Here is a 16,348-nt window from a genome sequence, read left to right as displayed (position 1 = left end):
AGGGTCTGTCAGCCAGTTGCAGGCTGTTCTGTAATCATGTGATGCTGCCTGAAAAAGCACAACAGAGAGTGAGATAGAGAGCCTGTGCAGCAGTCCCCTGTATTATTGTTATTTTAATATTTAACAGTAGAGATGTGACGAGACACACGTCTCACGAGACAAGACAAGACGAGATTTTACACTTTTTAATTTTGGAAAAAAATGTAAGAGTGGAAAATATGCCCTTTTATATGGCTGAAAGTTATAATCGCGAAGCATTCAGGTCTATTCAGAAATGTTTAAACTAACTCCTCCTGGACTGAATAGGCTATCAATAATTACACACAGTTTGTCTAACTCTGACTCAAACTGTACTTTTTAATGCTCTTCAGATCAGACCTTTATTTTAATATTCTACTTTATTTTACTACACCATGCACCCATTGCTTTCATTATAATAATAATATTAAAAGCATTTAGACGTTTTAAAAGTACTTCAAGCACTGTTTACAAAGGATCTAAATATAAAGAGCTGCATCAGTAAAACCAAACTATTTCTCATCCTCTTTAAGGACATCCATATTTACACTCAAAAGATATATTTCTGTCAGTAATCATTTTGGGTTTTTTTATAGTAATGTAGGGAAATAGCTTTAATTATCATTTGTGGTCTTTTTTTCTGATATGAGCTTTGACAGTGTTGGACACGACACTCAGATGAGGGTGTGTGTTAACGTGTGTGCGTTGGTGAGCGAGTGTGTGTCTCTGCCCTGCCTGCTGTCAGACAACAAACATGGCCAATTTAATTGGGGCTAGATCTTCTCTTTTTGTAGCTAACAGTGCACTCTATGGCGGTCAAACAGAGTTTGTTTTGCTAAGTTTACTCCTGCAGTAACCAACAGCCTGTTGTGCTACACATCTTAAGCTTCTGATTGATGATACACGCAGCCAACAGCTGATGGATGAGTGACTGACAGACGGTGAGAGGAGGAGGAGACATGATGAAGCAGTGGCTTAATCAAAGATACAAAATCACAAGCAGCGGTGTGTCTGCGCGCATACACAACCTCACGGAGAGTGCACAGGTTTCCAGAAGAAGCATTTCATCATTTTGGACTGTTAGGATGAACTTATCATGCATTGACTGATCATGTATGGCCCTGAGTAGTGCATGCGGAGGAGGGGGCGGGGGATGGAGCGTGATCTGAATAGGTCACGGATCAGCTCCGTTTCTTCGTTAGCTGTCAAACCAACATTTTTAAAGTGTCCAGGGCATCTTTGTGAATTTTTGTAAGTAACAGTTATGTGTTTTCTGTCAGGAGAGCTGCTGCTCCTGATGTCAATATTGATCTCGTGAGATGATTTTCACCTCGACGAGACATCTCGTGATGTTTTATTCTCGCGAGATCTCGTGGTCACACCCCACTTTAGCATAAAACTCAATAATCAGCAGAAAAACAACTTTAGGGTCAGAGATGCTGTACATGAAAACATCGGGGAACAAAAATTTCCCCTCTCTTTAAATGTACAGTTACATTCTCTTTGTCCTCACTGGTGCACAGCTTTTCATTTTTTCCCTCTTCTCCTCTCTTCTGAGCTCTTCTGTCTTTTTCCAGCCCTTGCTCTCCGCTGGGCCCCCTCCATGCCGGCTGCACCTATCACTCCCATCAGCTCTCCTCACTCCATGTCTCGGTGACGTTAAAAACCATCCCTTTAGTCATCTGCACCTCATTTTCCCCCTCCTTTCTCTCTCTCTCCTCTGTCTGCAGAAGTTTCTACATGTTTCCTTTATCACCCCTCCGTCTCACTCTCTGGTCCTCTCTAAACGGGCCTTTCAGAGGATGTCAGTCATCGGCGTCACCTCCGTATCCGTCTGAACATGTGAGCGCAGAGAGGATGGAGGGATGGTGATGGATGCTTTGTGTAGGAGGAACAGGAAGTATGTCCAAATAAAGACGATTTGTAGCGTCTGGAAAGGCTCATCTTTGTCATAAGTCAGACGGTGGCGTAAAGTTCAGATATCACATCATCTCTCTTACTTTGATAATGGATGGTCTCAAAGCTTCCTCTGTTACCTCTTTATCCTTAGACAACTGTCTGATTGGTCAGATTTCTACTTATTGTAAGAAAATAGAAAAATACTGAAATAAGCTGCAGTTTTATGCAGAATTATGCTGGTGTAAAAGCTTGAATCGACTGGGTACAGGCTTGAAAACTTACATTAACTCCATGCAAATAAAATGCACAAAAAGAGCACGTCTGGTGTGCAAAAGCCTTTAAATCTATCAGTTTAAATCAATAAATCTCAGTTGCTTGGTAACCTGGATTATTTTTGGTTTCTGTGTTATCTACTGTGTGTGGTCTACCTTCAAAAAGAAATCCCTGATCTGAGTGGGACTAACCTGGCTAGATGAAAGTTTAATAAATAAATAAAGATTTTCTAAACGAGTGGAAGCAGGAATCACCGTGCTGCAGAGCTACAGAGAACCTTCAATGAAAAAAAGAGATAAAGATGACAGAGAAAATCCGCTCCGTCTTCACTTTCAGTCCAATAAAGAAAAGGAGCTGACGGATAGTTTGTGGTCAGCCAAGCATTTCTCTCCTTCTTCTTCTCTTCTTTTCTTCCTCCTCCGTCCAGACCACTAATAGCTGCGTGCGTCCTCGCCTCCTCCTCCATCGCTCTCTTCATCCTTTCCTCGTTTCAGAGGGAGAATTGAGGAAATGTGTCTTTGCCATGACCACAAGCTGTCTCTCATTCTGATCAGTGAGGCCTCACTTTCTGCTGAAACTTCACAGAGTACAACTGGGTTCAGGATTTAGGACTGAAGACTTAAAGAAGTCAGCATGGTATCAGTACTGGCAGATTTTAGCACGGGTTAAGTCAGTGGTTCTCAAACGGTGTGACAAGGCACACTAGTGTACCTTAGGGCAAGTCTAAGTGTGCCGTGGGAATTTGTACCATACATTATTACCACAACTTTATGGCAAGTACTGTAACCAGGTCTGCCCACAGAGCTGGACCCCTGAAAAACCCCAGAGAATGGGCCCTGAGCCTCCCTAGGTGGGATTTATTGATGATGTCACTGTATGTGTGTTGGATCAGTAGCATCGGTGCTAGCATCCTGGCTAACAGCTACCTCATTAAGAACTGAAAAGCATGGCAAGCTATTACTGAGTTGACACTGGTGTTGAAATGATTAATTCATGCTATTTTTGAACAGGGTAACCCATTTTTCTACACATTTTTGCCACTCCTTTAGACAACTTAAACTATTTTGCTACTTTTTTTTGAGCATTGCTGCCACTTCTTATTACTATTTTTGACCCATTTTTGCAACTTTTTTGGAACTTTTTTCCACATTTAACCCATTTTTGCTACCTTTTTGCCTAATTTTGCTATTGTTTGGCCATTATTTGCCATTTTCCCCATCACTTTTAACCCCTTTTACCACAACTTTATCCCTTTTTGCCACTTTTCTGCCACTCGTGATCTATTATGCTACCTTTTTGACACTTTCAACCCATTTAGGCCATAAAGGTAGGAAAAATGGGCGAAAAGTGGCATTTTATTGCAAAAAGCAGCTTAAATGGGCAAGAATTGGCAAAAAGGGGGAGAAAATTGCAAAGAACAGGATAAAAGTTTCAAAAAGGGGAGAAAAAATGACAAAAAGAAGTGGCAAAAATGGGCTTAAAGTGGCAAACACTGGGAGAATAGTGGCGACAAAGGGCAGAAAGTGGCAAAAACGTTGCTAAAAATGAGTGAAATGTGACTAAAATGGGCAAAAATCAGAATAGAGTTGGGGAAAATGGGCAAAAATCATGAATAAGTGGCAAAATGGGAAATTAGTGGCATTTAATTGCAAAAGGCAGCTTAAATGGGTGAAAAGCTGAAAAAAGGTGCAAAAAATTGCAAACAGATGAATAAAAATGGCAAAAATGGGCTAAAAGCAGTAAAAATTGATTTTTTTTTTTACCAGTTTTTGTTCTCTTTTGCCTTTGTTTGACTCGTCTTTGGCCCAATTTTGAATAATTTTTATGCCCTTTTAACTTTTAACCCTGTTTTACCACCTCTTTGCAACATTTAACCCTTTTAGTCCACTTGTAACCCATTTTTGCCACGTTTTAGACACTTTCAACAAGATTTGCCAATTTCAACCCAATGTTTGGCCACTTTTTTTTTTTTTTGACCAATTTTTGCCCATTTCTGACTTTGTTTTGCCACTTTTTGCCCACTTTTCCCATCTCCATGATTCCTCAGTCGGCTGGGCCCCAGAAACCTCTCCCCTTTATCCCCCCTTGTAGGCCACCTTGACTGTAACATTATTTAAAAAGTCTATTATGCATCGATTTAAATATGGTGTGCCTTGAGATTTTGGCTTAACCTTAGGTATGCCTTGGGCAAAAAACATTTGAAAACCGCAGGGTTATGTGTACTGAGATCTGGGCCCTGAAACCCCCCTTAAAGACCAGCTTCTCCTGTAACATCTCAGTTTCTGCTCTTCCCCTCTTCCCTTCTGTCTTTTACTTCCTGTTTAGTTCAGGTGCAGAGTCAGGGTTCAGAGTCCTCTAACAGGATCTAAGTGAGTCTCTAGACCAGGTGTGTCTGGGTTCTGTGTTTGGAGGCGTGTCTCTGCGTGGTGTTGAAGGAGTGCATAGAGGTGAGGCGGACTGTGAGAGTGTCAGGCTGACTGTGCTGACAGTCTCAGACGGCTGCAGGTTGTTGGGACACGGAGAGAATCCCATCCATGTGTGTGTCCGTCCCAACGACGGATTCATGGCATTCCTCCTCAGCCCATCTGTTAGCAGGAGCACTTAGAGCACGCTCCATCCTTCAGCTCCACTCACACTTTAGTTCTGAACATGTGGATTTTACCGCAGTCTCTGTCTGAGTCACTCTACAGCAGTGATACTCAACCTGTGGCTCTTTTGTGATTATTTGTGGCTCTTTTATGTCTTAATTTAAAATATTATTCACCCAGAAAACCTTAAAAAAAGGAAACTTTTTGCCCTTTTTCACAATTTTTTACCACTTTTCCCCTATTTAAGTTACCTTTGCCATTAAATACTACGTTTTTCCTGCTTTATTCCTATTTTTGCTACTTCTTTTTGCCAGTTTTCCATATTTTGCAGCTTTTATTCCATTTTTGCCCTTTTCACCAGTTTTTTGCCCCTTTTTTGTCAATTTAAGCTACTTTTTTGCCATTAAATACCACTTATTTCTATTGGGTTGCCCATTTTTGCAACTGCTTTCTGCCACTTTAATCCCATTTTGCCATTTTTCACAATTTGTTTTTTGCCACTTTTCAACCATTTAAGCAACTTTTTTCCATTTAATACCACTTGTTTTCTATTTTTGGCCATCTTTGCCACTTCTTCTTGCCTTTTTATCCCATTTTTGCCCTTTTTGAGATTTTTTTTGCCACTTTTGACTGCTTTTTGTTAATTTTAGTCACTTTTCATAATTTTTTTTCCATGTATTTCCCCTTTTGGACAATTTTTGCCACCTGTAACTTAATTTTTTGTCACTCCTCACCCATTTTTCTACTTTCTGACCCTTTATTCATTTTTTTCCCCATTTTTGCTGCTTTTTGACCCCTTTGACACCATTTTTTATTGCTACTTCAAGCCATGTTTTCCACTTTTCACCACTTAGATCGTGGCTCTCTTGAAGGTATTTTCCAACCATTTGGCTCTTTGGTTGAGCAGGTCTGCTCTAAAGCCTTCACACACCTGACAACAAGACCTGTGTCCACAGGTGTATTAAATCCTCACCTAGCCATGCAGTCTCCATTCTCAAACATCTGTGATCCTGGGTGGTTCTGAAGCATGGCGCTGTGATGATGCCACCTTTGCAATGAGACGGTTGGTGAAACTTCATCCCTGCTGGATTTTCTACAGTCAGCTGTCAGTGATATTATTAGAAAGTGGAAGAGTTTAGGAACGACAGCAACAAAGCCATGAAGAGGAAGACCACGTAAAATCACAGAGTGGGGTCAATGACTGCAAAGGTTCATGGGTAAAAGTCTGAAAGTCTCTCCTGATTCCTGAAGAGTTCTGAACTTCCTCTGGCATTAATGTAAACTAAAACTGCAGCAGGAGCTTCATGAATGGGTTTCCATAGCAACAGTTGCATGCAAGCCCCACATCACAATGTCCAATGCCAAGCGCCAGATAGAGTGGAGTAAAACACAAGGACAGTGAGCTGTGGAGCAGCTCTGTTTGGTAGCAAAAAAGAAATCTCAGACACATGATGGCGGGCAGTTTATTAATGTGAGTTTATTAATGCGTATTAATGGGTTTGGTGGATGCTGGGAGAAAGTTGCCTGTCTGACTGTGAAGTTTGGTGGAGGAGGGATAATGGTATGGGGCGTTTTTTTCAGGGTCTGGGCTAGACCTTTTACCTCTAGTGAAGGCCAACCTTAATGCTTCAGCAGACCAAGACATTCTGGACAGCGCTATGCTTCCGACTGTGTGGCAACAGTTTGGGGAAGGCTCTTTTCTATTCCAGCATGACTGTGCCCCAGAGCACAAAGAAAGACTAGAAAGACTGAGCCCTGACCTCAACCCCATCCAGCACCATTGGGCAGAACTGGAACAGAGATCGTGAGCCAGGCCTTCTGGTCCAACATCAGAGCCTGACCTCATAAGTGCTCCACAGAATGAATGGACACACATTCCCACAGAAACACTCCAGAATCTTGTGGAAAGCCTTCCAAGAAGAGAGGAGGCTGTTAGAGCTACACAGAGGGGGCCAGATTAAAGTGCATGGATCTGGTTATAACAGTCCGTGTTGGTGGAATGGTCAGGCGGCTGAATACTTTTGTCCTTGTAATGTACCTCAGTTGACCTGAGGATAATGCAAACAGCACTGTAGACCAGTGCTACTCAGCATGTGGCTCTTGAGCTGCATGTGGCTATTTGTGATGATTTGTGGCTCTTTTATGTCTTCATTTGAAATTATTCCCCAAGAAAAGCATAAAAAATGCAAACTTTGACCTCAGAAATTATCCATTGTAAGTCACATTAATAAGTTTGTTTCTCACACTTATACAGTTGGATTTAAGTGCCAACCTTATTTTTTTTGTCTGTATATTTCCATTTCCTTTATTTGCAATTTTTGCCTTTTTTTCATTGGTTGGCACTTTTAATCCATTTTTACTGCCTTAAACCTGCTTTTGCATCTTCTTTTTCCTCTTTTTGTCAATTTTTGCCACTTTTTTCCTGTATTTGCCACTTTTTCACCAGTTTTTTTACCTCTCTTATCTTGCTTTTTGCATTTTTTTCTGTTTTTTTTTTTTTTTTTGCAACTTTTTGCCCATTTAAGCTGGATTGCCATAAAATGCCACTCTTATCCCCATTTTTTCCACGTGTTTTTTTTTTTTTTCTTTTAACCATTTTTGCCACCTGCATTTAAATTTTTGGTAACTTCTCACCCATTTTTGCCACTTCCCCTCCCCATTTTTTAAAACTTTTTACCCATTTTTTGCCGTTTTATGTCTACTTTGCCCTAATTTTTGCATCTTTTTGCTGATTTTGACCATTTTTGCCACTAACTATGTATTTTTGATGCCACTTTAACGCTTTTTTTCCACTCTTTCACCATTTTGCCTCTTTTATCTTGCATTTTGCAATTTCTTCTGTTTTTTTTGGTCACTTTTCACCCATTTAAGCTGGATTGCCACAAAATGCCACTCTTTTCCCCATTTTTTCAACTCTTATTTTTTTCCTTTTTTCATATTTTTCCTACGTCTTTGCCCGCTTTATCAACTTTTAAACTCCTTTTGCCCTGTTAATGTTGTTGTTGTTTGTTTGTTTGTTTTTTACCATTTTTGCCACCTGTAATTTTCATTTTTGGCAACTTCTCACCCATTTTTGCCACTTTTCCCTCCTTATTTTTTAACTTTTTACCCATTTTTTGCCATTTCACATCTACTTTGCCCCTTATTTGCATCTTTTTGCTGATTTTTGACCTGTTTTGCCACCATTAATGTATTTTTAATAGCACTTTAACCCTTTTTTACTACTTTTCCCCACTTACCACTTACTTGCATAGGCATTTTTTAACAATTTGGCTCTGGTTGAGCAGGGTGAGTAGCACTGCTGTAGACTATTTTAAAATGGTGTATGGTATATTTATAAAATTCAGTTGCCCCTGATGTGAATATGAAGATGCGTGAAAATTCACATTTCAAGCTGTTTGTTCGCACCATCCTCTGTGTGCAAAGACCCTGTGCTTCATACTGGAGAATTTTGATCCGGGCTTTAGGCCAGAATGTCACATTTTCTATTGCATCGTAGATGATGCTCTGCAGTTTACATGCTGAATATATTTCTGTGAGATTTTAATCTTAAGAGACTTCTTGGCTCAAAGAAGAGAAACTTTATTTGTAAATATATTAATATCAGCTGCTTCTTTATCTAATTCTGCTGCAGAGGAACATGAGTCTGTCTTTGGTTTTTCATTTCTCAGAGCCTCATTCATTCCCAGCATCCTGTCCTGCATGTACAAACATGCAGCATATTTTCCATATAGAGCTGATGGCAGACGGGTCACGGTCGGAGCGATTGTACACCAACAGCAGGATTTCTTTAGTCATACATATTTAGACTTCCTAATGACATTTGTGTTTCTGAGTTTAATCATTCAAAGTTTTCAACCTCGGTTTTGTTTAGAAACAGTTTTTATGACATGTTGGAGTCTTCAGCTGGTGTGAGCTGAGATGTTGCAGCAGCGGTGTGTGAGGTGCCTGCTTGTTTACGGATCTGCAGTGTGTGTTTGTTTGGAGTGTGTGATATAACGCAGGTTTCTGATAATCGACTCTCTCTCTCTCTCTCCACCTCCTCTCTGTTCATTCACCCCCTCGCTCGCTCTTTCTTCTCCCCCTGCAGCTGTTTTTGTTCAGCTCGGTTTACTTTCCATCCAAAATGTTAGGTCAAACACTCGTAGCTGTTTCACAAGCACGCATTACAACGTGCAGCTTTGTTTACATTTCCTGCTCCACGCAGAGGCATGACTCGAACAAAAGACTGGAACAGAGGCGAGTCTGACTCAGGTCTAAACCCTGATAGTGACCCTGAGGTCTGTTTACAACCTGTCAGACCTTTAACCCTGGAGGTCAGCGGTTTCATGTGAGAGGACGGTTCATAGGCCTGTGATGAAATATGTGCTGCATCTATTTACTCATGCCAGAAATAAAGGCTTTCAATGCTGACAACTCTGCCACAGTTAATAAGGATGTTATAATCAGCTGTTTTTGCATGTTTCTGTTGATTTTATTACCAAGCAGAGGATGTAACCTCCTCTTTTCTCCTCCTCAGGGACAGTACCGGCCTTCAGACCTCCTGTGCCCAGAAACCTATGCCTGGGTCCCGATCGAGCGATGCCTTCCTCATCTGGAGAACTCCCGCTATGCTCGGTTCAACCAGGATCCTGAAGCAGGTACAGTTCTGCAGAGCTGCAGGTCCCAAAGTGCAGGGAGCCACGCACTTTAACATCCATCCCGTTAAGAAACAGACATTAGTAATATTACGAAAGTTTGAAGAATGAGTCCAGGAGTCGACAGTTTTCTACTCTCTGCTGTAGTTTCGTTTCGTAGCCACAGCATTGTAGAAATCATTCAGAGGATTCTGAAAATCAGTTTTCCTGAATTTTTAACAGAGGCAAAATTAAGGCTCATTTTTTAAAGCCAGAGAACAAAAACTGAAGTTGTCCCTGGGGTCTTTCAAAGATTCAAAGATACAGAATAAAAACAGGAGCAGCAGAGACTGTGCTAAGTATCAGGGCTGTCTGGTAGCCTGTTTTTGCTCTCGTGGTACTGGTGCCACAGAGCTTGATCGTTTTGGAGCACAATAAATATCTGTTAAAGCTTTAAAACCTACCAATAACCAAAGAACATGCTCGTGAAGTAAATATATTTTAAAAACAGCCTGAATCACAGTTTTCCATCAGTGGCTGGTGAGGCAAACAGCTGATTACTGTTAAGGATTTTGGGTTGTTAAATCAGATCCATCTGGTCCTGGTCTTGTTCAGAAAGAGGGGATGCTTAGGAGACATCATTGGGATTAAAAAACCCTCCATGTTACCTCTAGATTAGTCTAATCAGTCACTCCTCATTTCATCCTGGTAGTCTCAGGTCGTTTTCACACCTGATGGTTCAGAAGACTGGGTTCAGCAAACACTGTAGCACTCTTATTTTTGGTTTGCTTTCACATCGTACCAATCTGGGTAGCGTCATGCAGTTCTACTTTTGTGGTGCTATTGTCCCAGTCAAACAAGGGATATTCTGTTTTCCCATTCAGCTAAATGTCAAGTTAAATCCTGTTTAACCAACTAGTCTAAAGAGAGGAAAATTCTGAGGTCGTTTTCACACCTGATAGTTGGGGGACTTGGTTTGGTTTGGAACTCAAATAGCAGCATTGCTGCAGTTTCCTCTGGTTTGGTTTACATTCACATTGCCCTTGGTCAAACAAACAAAACCATGAAAGGTGTTTCATTGGATCTACCTCACAGCAGTGTTGTCGGACTCAGACTCAAGTCCGACTCGAGTCCTGATTTGGAGGACTGGTGACTCAACTTGGACTCAAGCCCTGATGACTCGGACTTTGACTCAGACTCAAGCTTTCACTGCGTCAGGACTCAAGGAGGACTCAAACTTTTTTTGCTGAAGACTATTTTATTCTGTAATACTTGTTGTTTTTGTGTGAGAAAACGCCTCATAACTGACGCAGCGCCCGGTGTGCGTTCACCTGCATGCGCATTCACATGAGTCTAACCTGCTGTCTGTGAAACAACTGGAGAGAGAGAGAGGAGTGGGCGAGCTGATAGGTAGCTTAAATCTGTGGCTCTTCTCTGTATTCCCGTGGTAATCTTTACAAGAAATCAAGAGTCCCATTAGTTAAATAATCAATCCACCGCTGAAATCTGTGTTAACATTAGCGAGAAAATGCTGAGTAGTGAGCTAAACGAGGTGACATATGGTAAAATTCTGATGTGTTTAATGACAACCCAGACTTTGGAGTATCGAAGGGGGGACAAAGTTAAGACCTTTTTATGATGTGTTCAAATGTCCCATGGAGAAAATTGGAATTTCAGTTATTAGAGAGAAATCTGAATAAATCCAGTCGTTTTAAAGAAGGAATATTTAGTATAAAATATAGGCAAAGCATGAGTGCAGTTAAGAAACATTTATCATTTTTCCACCCTAAATGCTCAAATTGTGTGAAGAAATTCATAAATTGATGAAACACATCAGCGTAGCCCACCTGTAAAGCTGGAATAGCTTAAAAGTAATTGATCATTTAATTTAATTTGGCTCTAGGTTTTAGGTACTAGGGACTTGTCTAGGACTCGAACATGGGTAATGGGGACGCGACTCAGACTTGGACTCAGGTACTAAGGACTCAACTCGTACTCGCCTCAGACTCAATTTGGACTCGACTCGGATTTTTCTTTGGTGACACGACTCGGACTTGAACACTAGGGACTTGGGACTCGACTTGGACTCGAGGTTTGGTGACTTGACTACAACACTGTCTCACAGGTAAACCCAAGAAGGGAACTGGAGCACACATATCACTTCATGCAGTTTAATCAGTTGCAGAGGACTTAGAGTCAGAACCAGACCATGAGTTTGTGGCGCTATCATCTCAAACAAAGAACGGCGACGTAGAAGGCGACGAAACCAGAAAACCATCTCCTGCTGCCAATCTTTGTTTTCTGCATAAACAATAAAACAACGCCAAATTTAAACGGTCTAGGGATTTCTGCTTTTTGAAAAGGCGGGCAAACATGCAAGTGAAAGACTGTGAATTGTTGCTATGGCAACACAGACGCCCAGCGAGGTACCAGCATGTATTTGAGTGTATTAGATCACAAAGATGGATCTGTAAATTATTACACTTTGTGCCAACTTGTGCCTTCACTTCACAAGTTGCTCTGCTTTGCTTTCACACCTTAAACAAACCGCACCAGGGATTGTTTGGAATCAAACCAGACCCCCGTTTTTAAGCAGACCAGAGTCCACTTGTTTGGTCCACACCAGAGTTGATATTAGCTTTCACACCACTCCAAATGAACTGGACTATCCAGGACAACGGACCAGAGTTCGTTTAAAGTGGACCAAACAGCTCTGGTGTGAATGTGACCTTAGAAAACAGTCACATTCATCACATGGTGGCTGTGTTAGCAGGTGTGATGTGAGCACTGATATACTGTGTAGAGCATAGCTAGCGTTAGCAGCTAGCATCGCCAGCCTTCGTTCTTCTTTGCAGATTAATACCGAGCTTTGATATTTGACCTCTTTCACTTCGGTTGAGTAGTTCTACATGAGTTCAACCCTCAACAGCCCACATCCAACTTTATTTCCATTTACTACTAAACAGTCATACTGCACTGTTCCTGCTACACGCTAACTGCTAAGCCTCTTATATTTACATCCAGTATCTACACACGGTGCTGGGCGCTCTTTCTCTCTGTGTCTGACTGTTGAGATTTTGATTGGGCGTGAGCTCATTGACCAGCTAATTTAACTAAACTGATTTTTATGTTGAATTATGGAGTATATAAGTAGTTAAAGATTGACCATTTAAACCATAAGTTCTCTTCCTTTCATGAAAAACAGACTTAGCAGTCTGTTATATTAGTAAAACCTTTCAAGACAGTCATAAAGAAGCAAGTTAGCATAAATGTGGTCTCATGAGTAAAACATGAACTAACATGAAACAGAGCTGAAGAGAAAGAAACAGGAGAGAAAGCTTCATCAGATAGATTTAACCTGCTACCATGAGCCTGATTCTGGATCCTGTCGGTCTTTACTCTCCATTCACTGGATGAACTCCTGAACTCCTACATTAACGTGATCAGGTTTAACTGTGATGCTGTACTGAAAGCTGTGGGCAGGCTGGACTCAGTACCACGGCCAAACGACGGTCTGCTGCTCCATTCTCACAGCCTTCACTCCAAATGATCCGTCAGCTCGGTCAGAGCAGAGCCAGCGTGGTCATTATGAACGGGGCTGTGTTGGTATTAGATGAAGAGTGATATCAGCAGAATTAAACCACATAGAGAAGGTAGACTGGCTGACGCCCACTGCTGGGACGGCCGGGCTGAGAGATGGGGGCCAGACAGAGGATTTATTAGAGTTTATGTGGGTTAGAAAGTTTAAAAGTTGAGTTTTAGATTTTGCAGCTGTGCAGAAAGACTGACACATTTCACACTTCTGTGGTGATTCTGCATTTTTGTGTTATAACTAAATAATAAATTCCTGTAGCTCTCACACCAACCAAACTGGAACAGGAACAGTTCTGCAAGCTCAGCAGACACACTCACAGCTGCTGTTTGGACACAAATTAACAGTGCGTTTCAGACATTGTGATCACCAAATGACAGCACTGTAGTCCATGCATCCATACTATGCACAACCCACACATCAAGTCTGTGGCTCTCTCAGCAGGGCTCAGAGTCCCCATGTGCTGTGTGCAGGGAAACTGCTGCTGATGGGAATGAATGGTGGCCAATTAGTCATGAGCTAAGAGACAAGTAGCTCTTTATCAGCTTTTCTCCCTTATGTTGTCATAAAAATGTTTTTAAAGGACATGCTGATGTACTTTTTAAGATAATAAACGTTGTTGGGTACTGGCTGACAACTGGGGGCTGAGACTGGCCTGCATGCAAAAAGGCAAGGAGAAGAAGTTTTATCAGCTATAAAGATGACACCAACTTTCTGTAGCCCAGTAAAGGCTTTAAAGATAACATCATCATATATTTTAATTTCTTTTATTACAATTACAGGGCTTGACGCTAATTTTTTTTCCCAAGGAGCACATGTGCTCCTAAATGTACGGAAAGGTAAAATCATTAAGTTTTGAAAAAGTATTGCAATTTAATTTTGTCTTTAATGTTGTTAATTTTTAGGCTATCTTACAGTAATCGTACGTACAAGAGCTCCATCTATCCTAAAACATTTTCCAGGTCCTCTGAGTAATAATAATATATAAATAATTATAATAATAATTAACTTAAGTAGACTTCTGTCCACGTCCTTAGAATGGTCATGGAAATTATATCAATGGTCCTTGAGAAGTCATGGAAATGTTTTGACATTTTATTTGTGAAAATGTGTAGGAACCTTGGAAAGTAACAAAAAAAAAGTCTGCTCAGTCCACTCAGACACCAAGGATATCTCTGGTCCAGCAGCTTTTGTACACAGGTCGTCTGGCCTGCTTTGAGCTCAGCCAGTTTTGTTGCACGTTTTGTTAACTAAGATCGTTTTCACACCTGATAGTCCGGGGGACTCAGTCCGTTTTGGAACGGAGAGTGAAACATTGTTGCACTTTCCTTTGGTTTGGTTTGCATTCACACTGCTCTTGGCCAAACGGACCAAACCGTCTGAACACCTACAACCTCTGGCCGCTAGAGGTGTTGTCGTCACAAACAAACAGCGACCGAGAAGAAAAGCGGGCATAGAAGAAGATGAAGCAGGGAAATCCAGCTCCTTCCGCTGGTCTTTTTTTCACATAAACGATGAAAAAACACAAAATTTATGCTGTCTTGGGGGTTCTGCTCTTGTAATGGGGCATGAGGAGCAGCCAGCGAGACGCTGAGCTGCCCAACATGTTGTTCTTTACACGAGACAAATAAATCAGCACCGACTACGATGTGTTGCTATGGCTACACAGACGCCAAGCGAGGTACCAACATGTATTTGAGTGTATTAAATCACATATAAATCCGTATATCATTACACTTTATGCCACTTCCTGCCTTTGGTTCACAAGTTGGTCTGCTTTGCTTTCACACCTCAAACAAACCGCACCAGGGTTCGTTTGGAAGTGGACTGAGACCCCCATCTTCCTTCTCTCCTCAATGGATCTCTCCTTTGGCTGCTTCGGCTGATTTTTTTAAGCGCACATGCACCCCTAAATATTTTTTACAATTCGCACAGACCTATTTTTAGGCGCAATGCAATTGAAACACTCGCACTGTCAAGCCCTGAATTTATAACAGAATATTGAAAGTTATTTATTTTTAATCATACTTTCAATCAGGTCTAAATTATTTTGCATGTTATAGGTCAAACAATAAGACTTTGCAGGAGTTTGTGTGCCATTTGTCGACTTTTTTGTTGCTGTATTGAAGCATACATAAATGTTGTTCTATTTTTACTGGTATCTTAATGGTGTTTAAAATTCTGGTATTATGACAAACCTTGTTTATTTTGGGCAAAAATCCCCTCTGACTTCATCTGCATCAACAGACCAGTGGGACTATAGAAGGAAATGTGAGGACAAGAATAAGATTGTCAAGAAGACTGAGACTGGTGGCTGGAGGGAGGGGCAGTATTAGATAAAACCATTTTATAGAGATTGTTAGAGAAAAGGAGGGAGGCTGGTGGGTGTATGCTGGCAGAGGAAGAAGGAGAAAAATAATAAAATGGAAGATAGATGGACAGGGAGGTGGAGGAGGAGAGAAGGATGTATTATGTGCAGAAGGAGCCTCAGAGTTTGCTGTAGTGAGGTCATACTTGGCCAAAAAGACGCAAAAACCAATAGGAGTGATAAAGTTAAAGAAACAAACCCTCCCTGGTATAGAATCGCTGTCCTTTGTCTGATATTTTAAAGGTCAGATTGTGTGATGAGGTACGTTTGTAGGCGTTAAAAATAAAATATCAGAATGTCAAGAGAGAAATAGTTATTGATAGCTGAAAGAGTTGGAAGGATGAATGTTCAGTCCAAGCTGAGTGATAGGACGCTGTTGCACTGGTGTTAAAATGCCCACACCAATGAGCATAAGACCCTTTAACAGACCCGTAGTATGCCGGTCATTCACTACAATGCCACTGAAAGATCAGCCAATCATAGGTCTGAATTTTCCTGTCAATCACACCTTTAATCCCTTTGTGGGCACGTTTAACCAAAGTCAAAACCAGTCTCACCCAGTCTCAACCTCAAAGACTGAGGTTGTGGTGCCTCCGTTCCTACTCGGACTGTTGATCTTGTACCAGTCCTGCCTTTTTTTTTCCCACTAGGCTTTGCTGTCCAAACTCATTCATTACGTCTCAGTGCTCGCCGTGTTGATGGTGAGGCCCTCAGGGTGTAGCCAGGCTGTGGGATGTGGGTGGTTTGGAGCGTTCCGGTGGTCAGTGGGTCAGCGTGCTCTCCATCACGGTCAGGTTAGCAGCATGGCACCGTGGACGTCTGTGGCTCGGTCATAATTGGCAGTTTGTTTATGTGTGGCTTGTTTTGGACACGTTAATCTGTTTTAATGTGCTGGGGAAGTCCTGACCCGGTGTCCTGGTTGGAGTCTCCACAGACCGCATACATAATGGACATGACTAGTGTTATGTCACTTACTGGCCTGGAGCCTCACGTG

At 41.5% G+C, this 16,348-nt stretch overlaps 1 protein-coding gene across 4 annotated transcripts in view; it reads left to right on the top strand.

Moving 5' to 3' along the window:
• Positions 1-16,348, top strand: part of LOC121510693 (arginyl-tRNA--protein transferase 1) — a 143,636-nt gene that overhangs the window by 110,917 nt on the left and 16,371 nt on the right. For all 4 annotated transcript variants that reach the window (XM_041788863.1, XM_041788862.1, XM_041788861.1 and 1 more), the window contains one exon: positions 9,298-9,418. In XM_041788863.1, coding sequence (XP_041644797.1) covers positions 9,298-9,418 — 121 coding nt within the window. The remainder of the gene's footprint in view (positions 1-9,297; positions 9,419-16,348) is intronic.

Source organism: Cheilinus undulatus, linkage group 6 (assembly GCF_018320785.1).
Source record: "Cheilinus undulatus linkage group 6, ASM1832078v1, whole genome shotgun sequence".
Lineage (NCBI taxonomy): Eukaryota > Metazoa > Chordata > Actinopteri > Labriformes > Labridae > Cheilinus > Cheilinus undulatus.
This window is presented reverse-complemented; position numbering and strand designations above follow the sequence as displayed.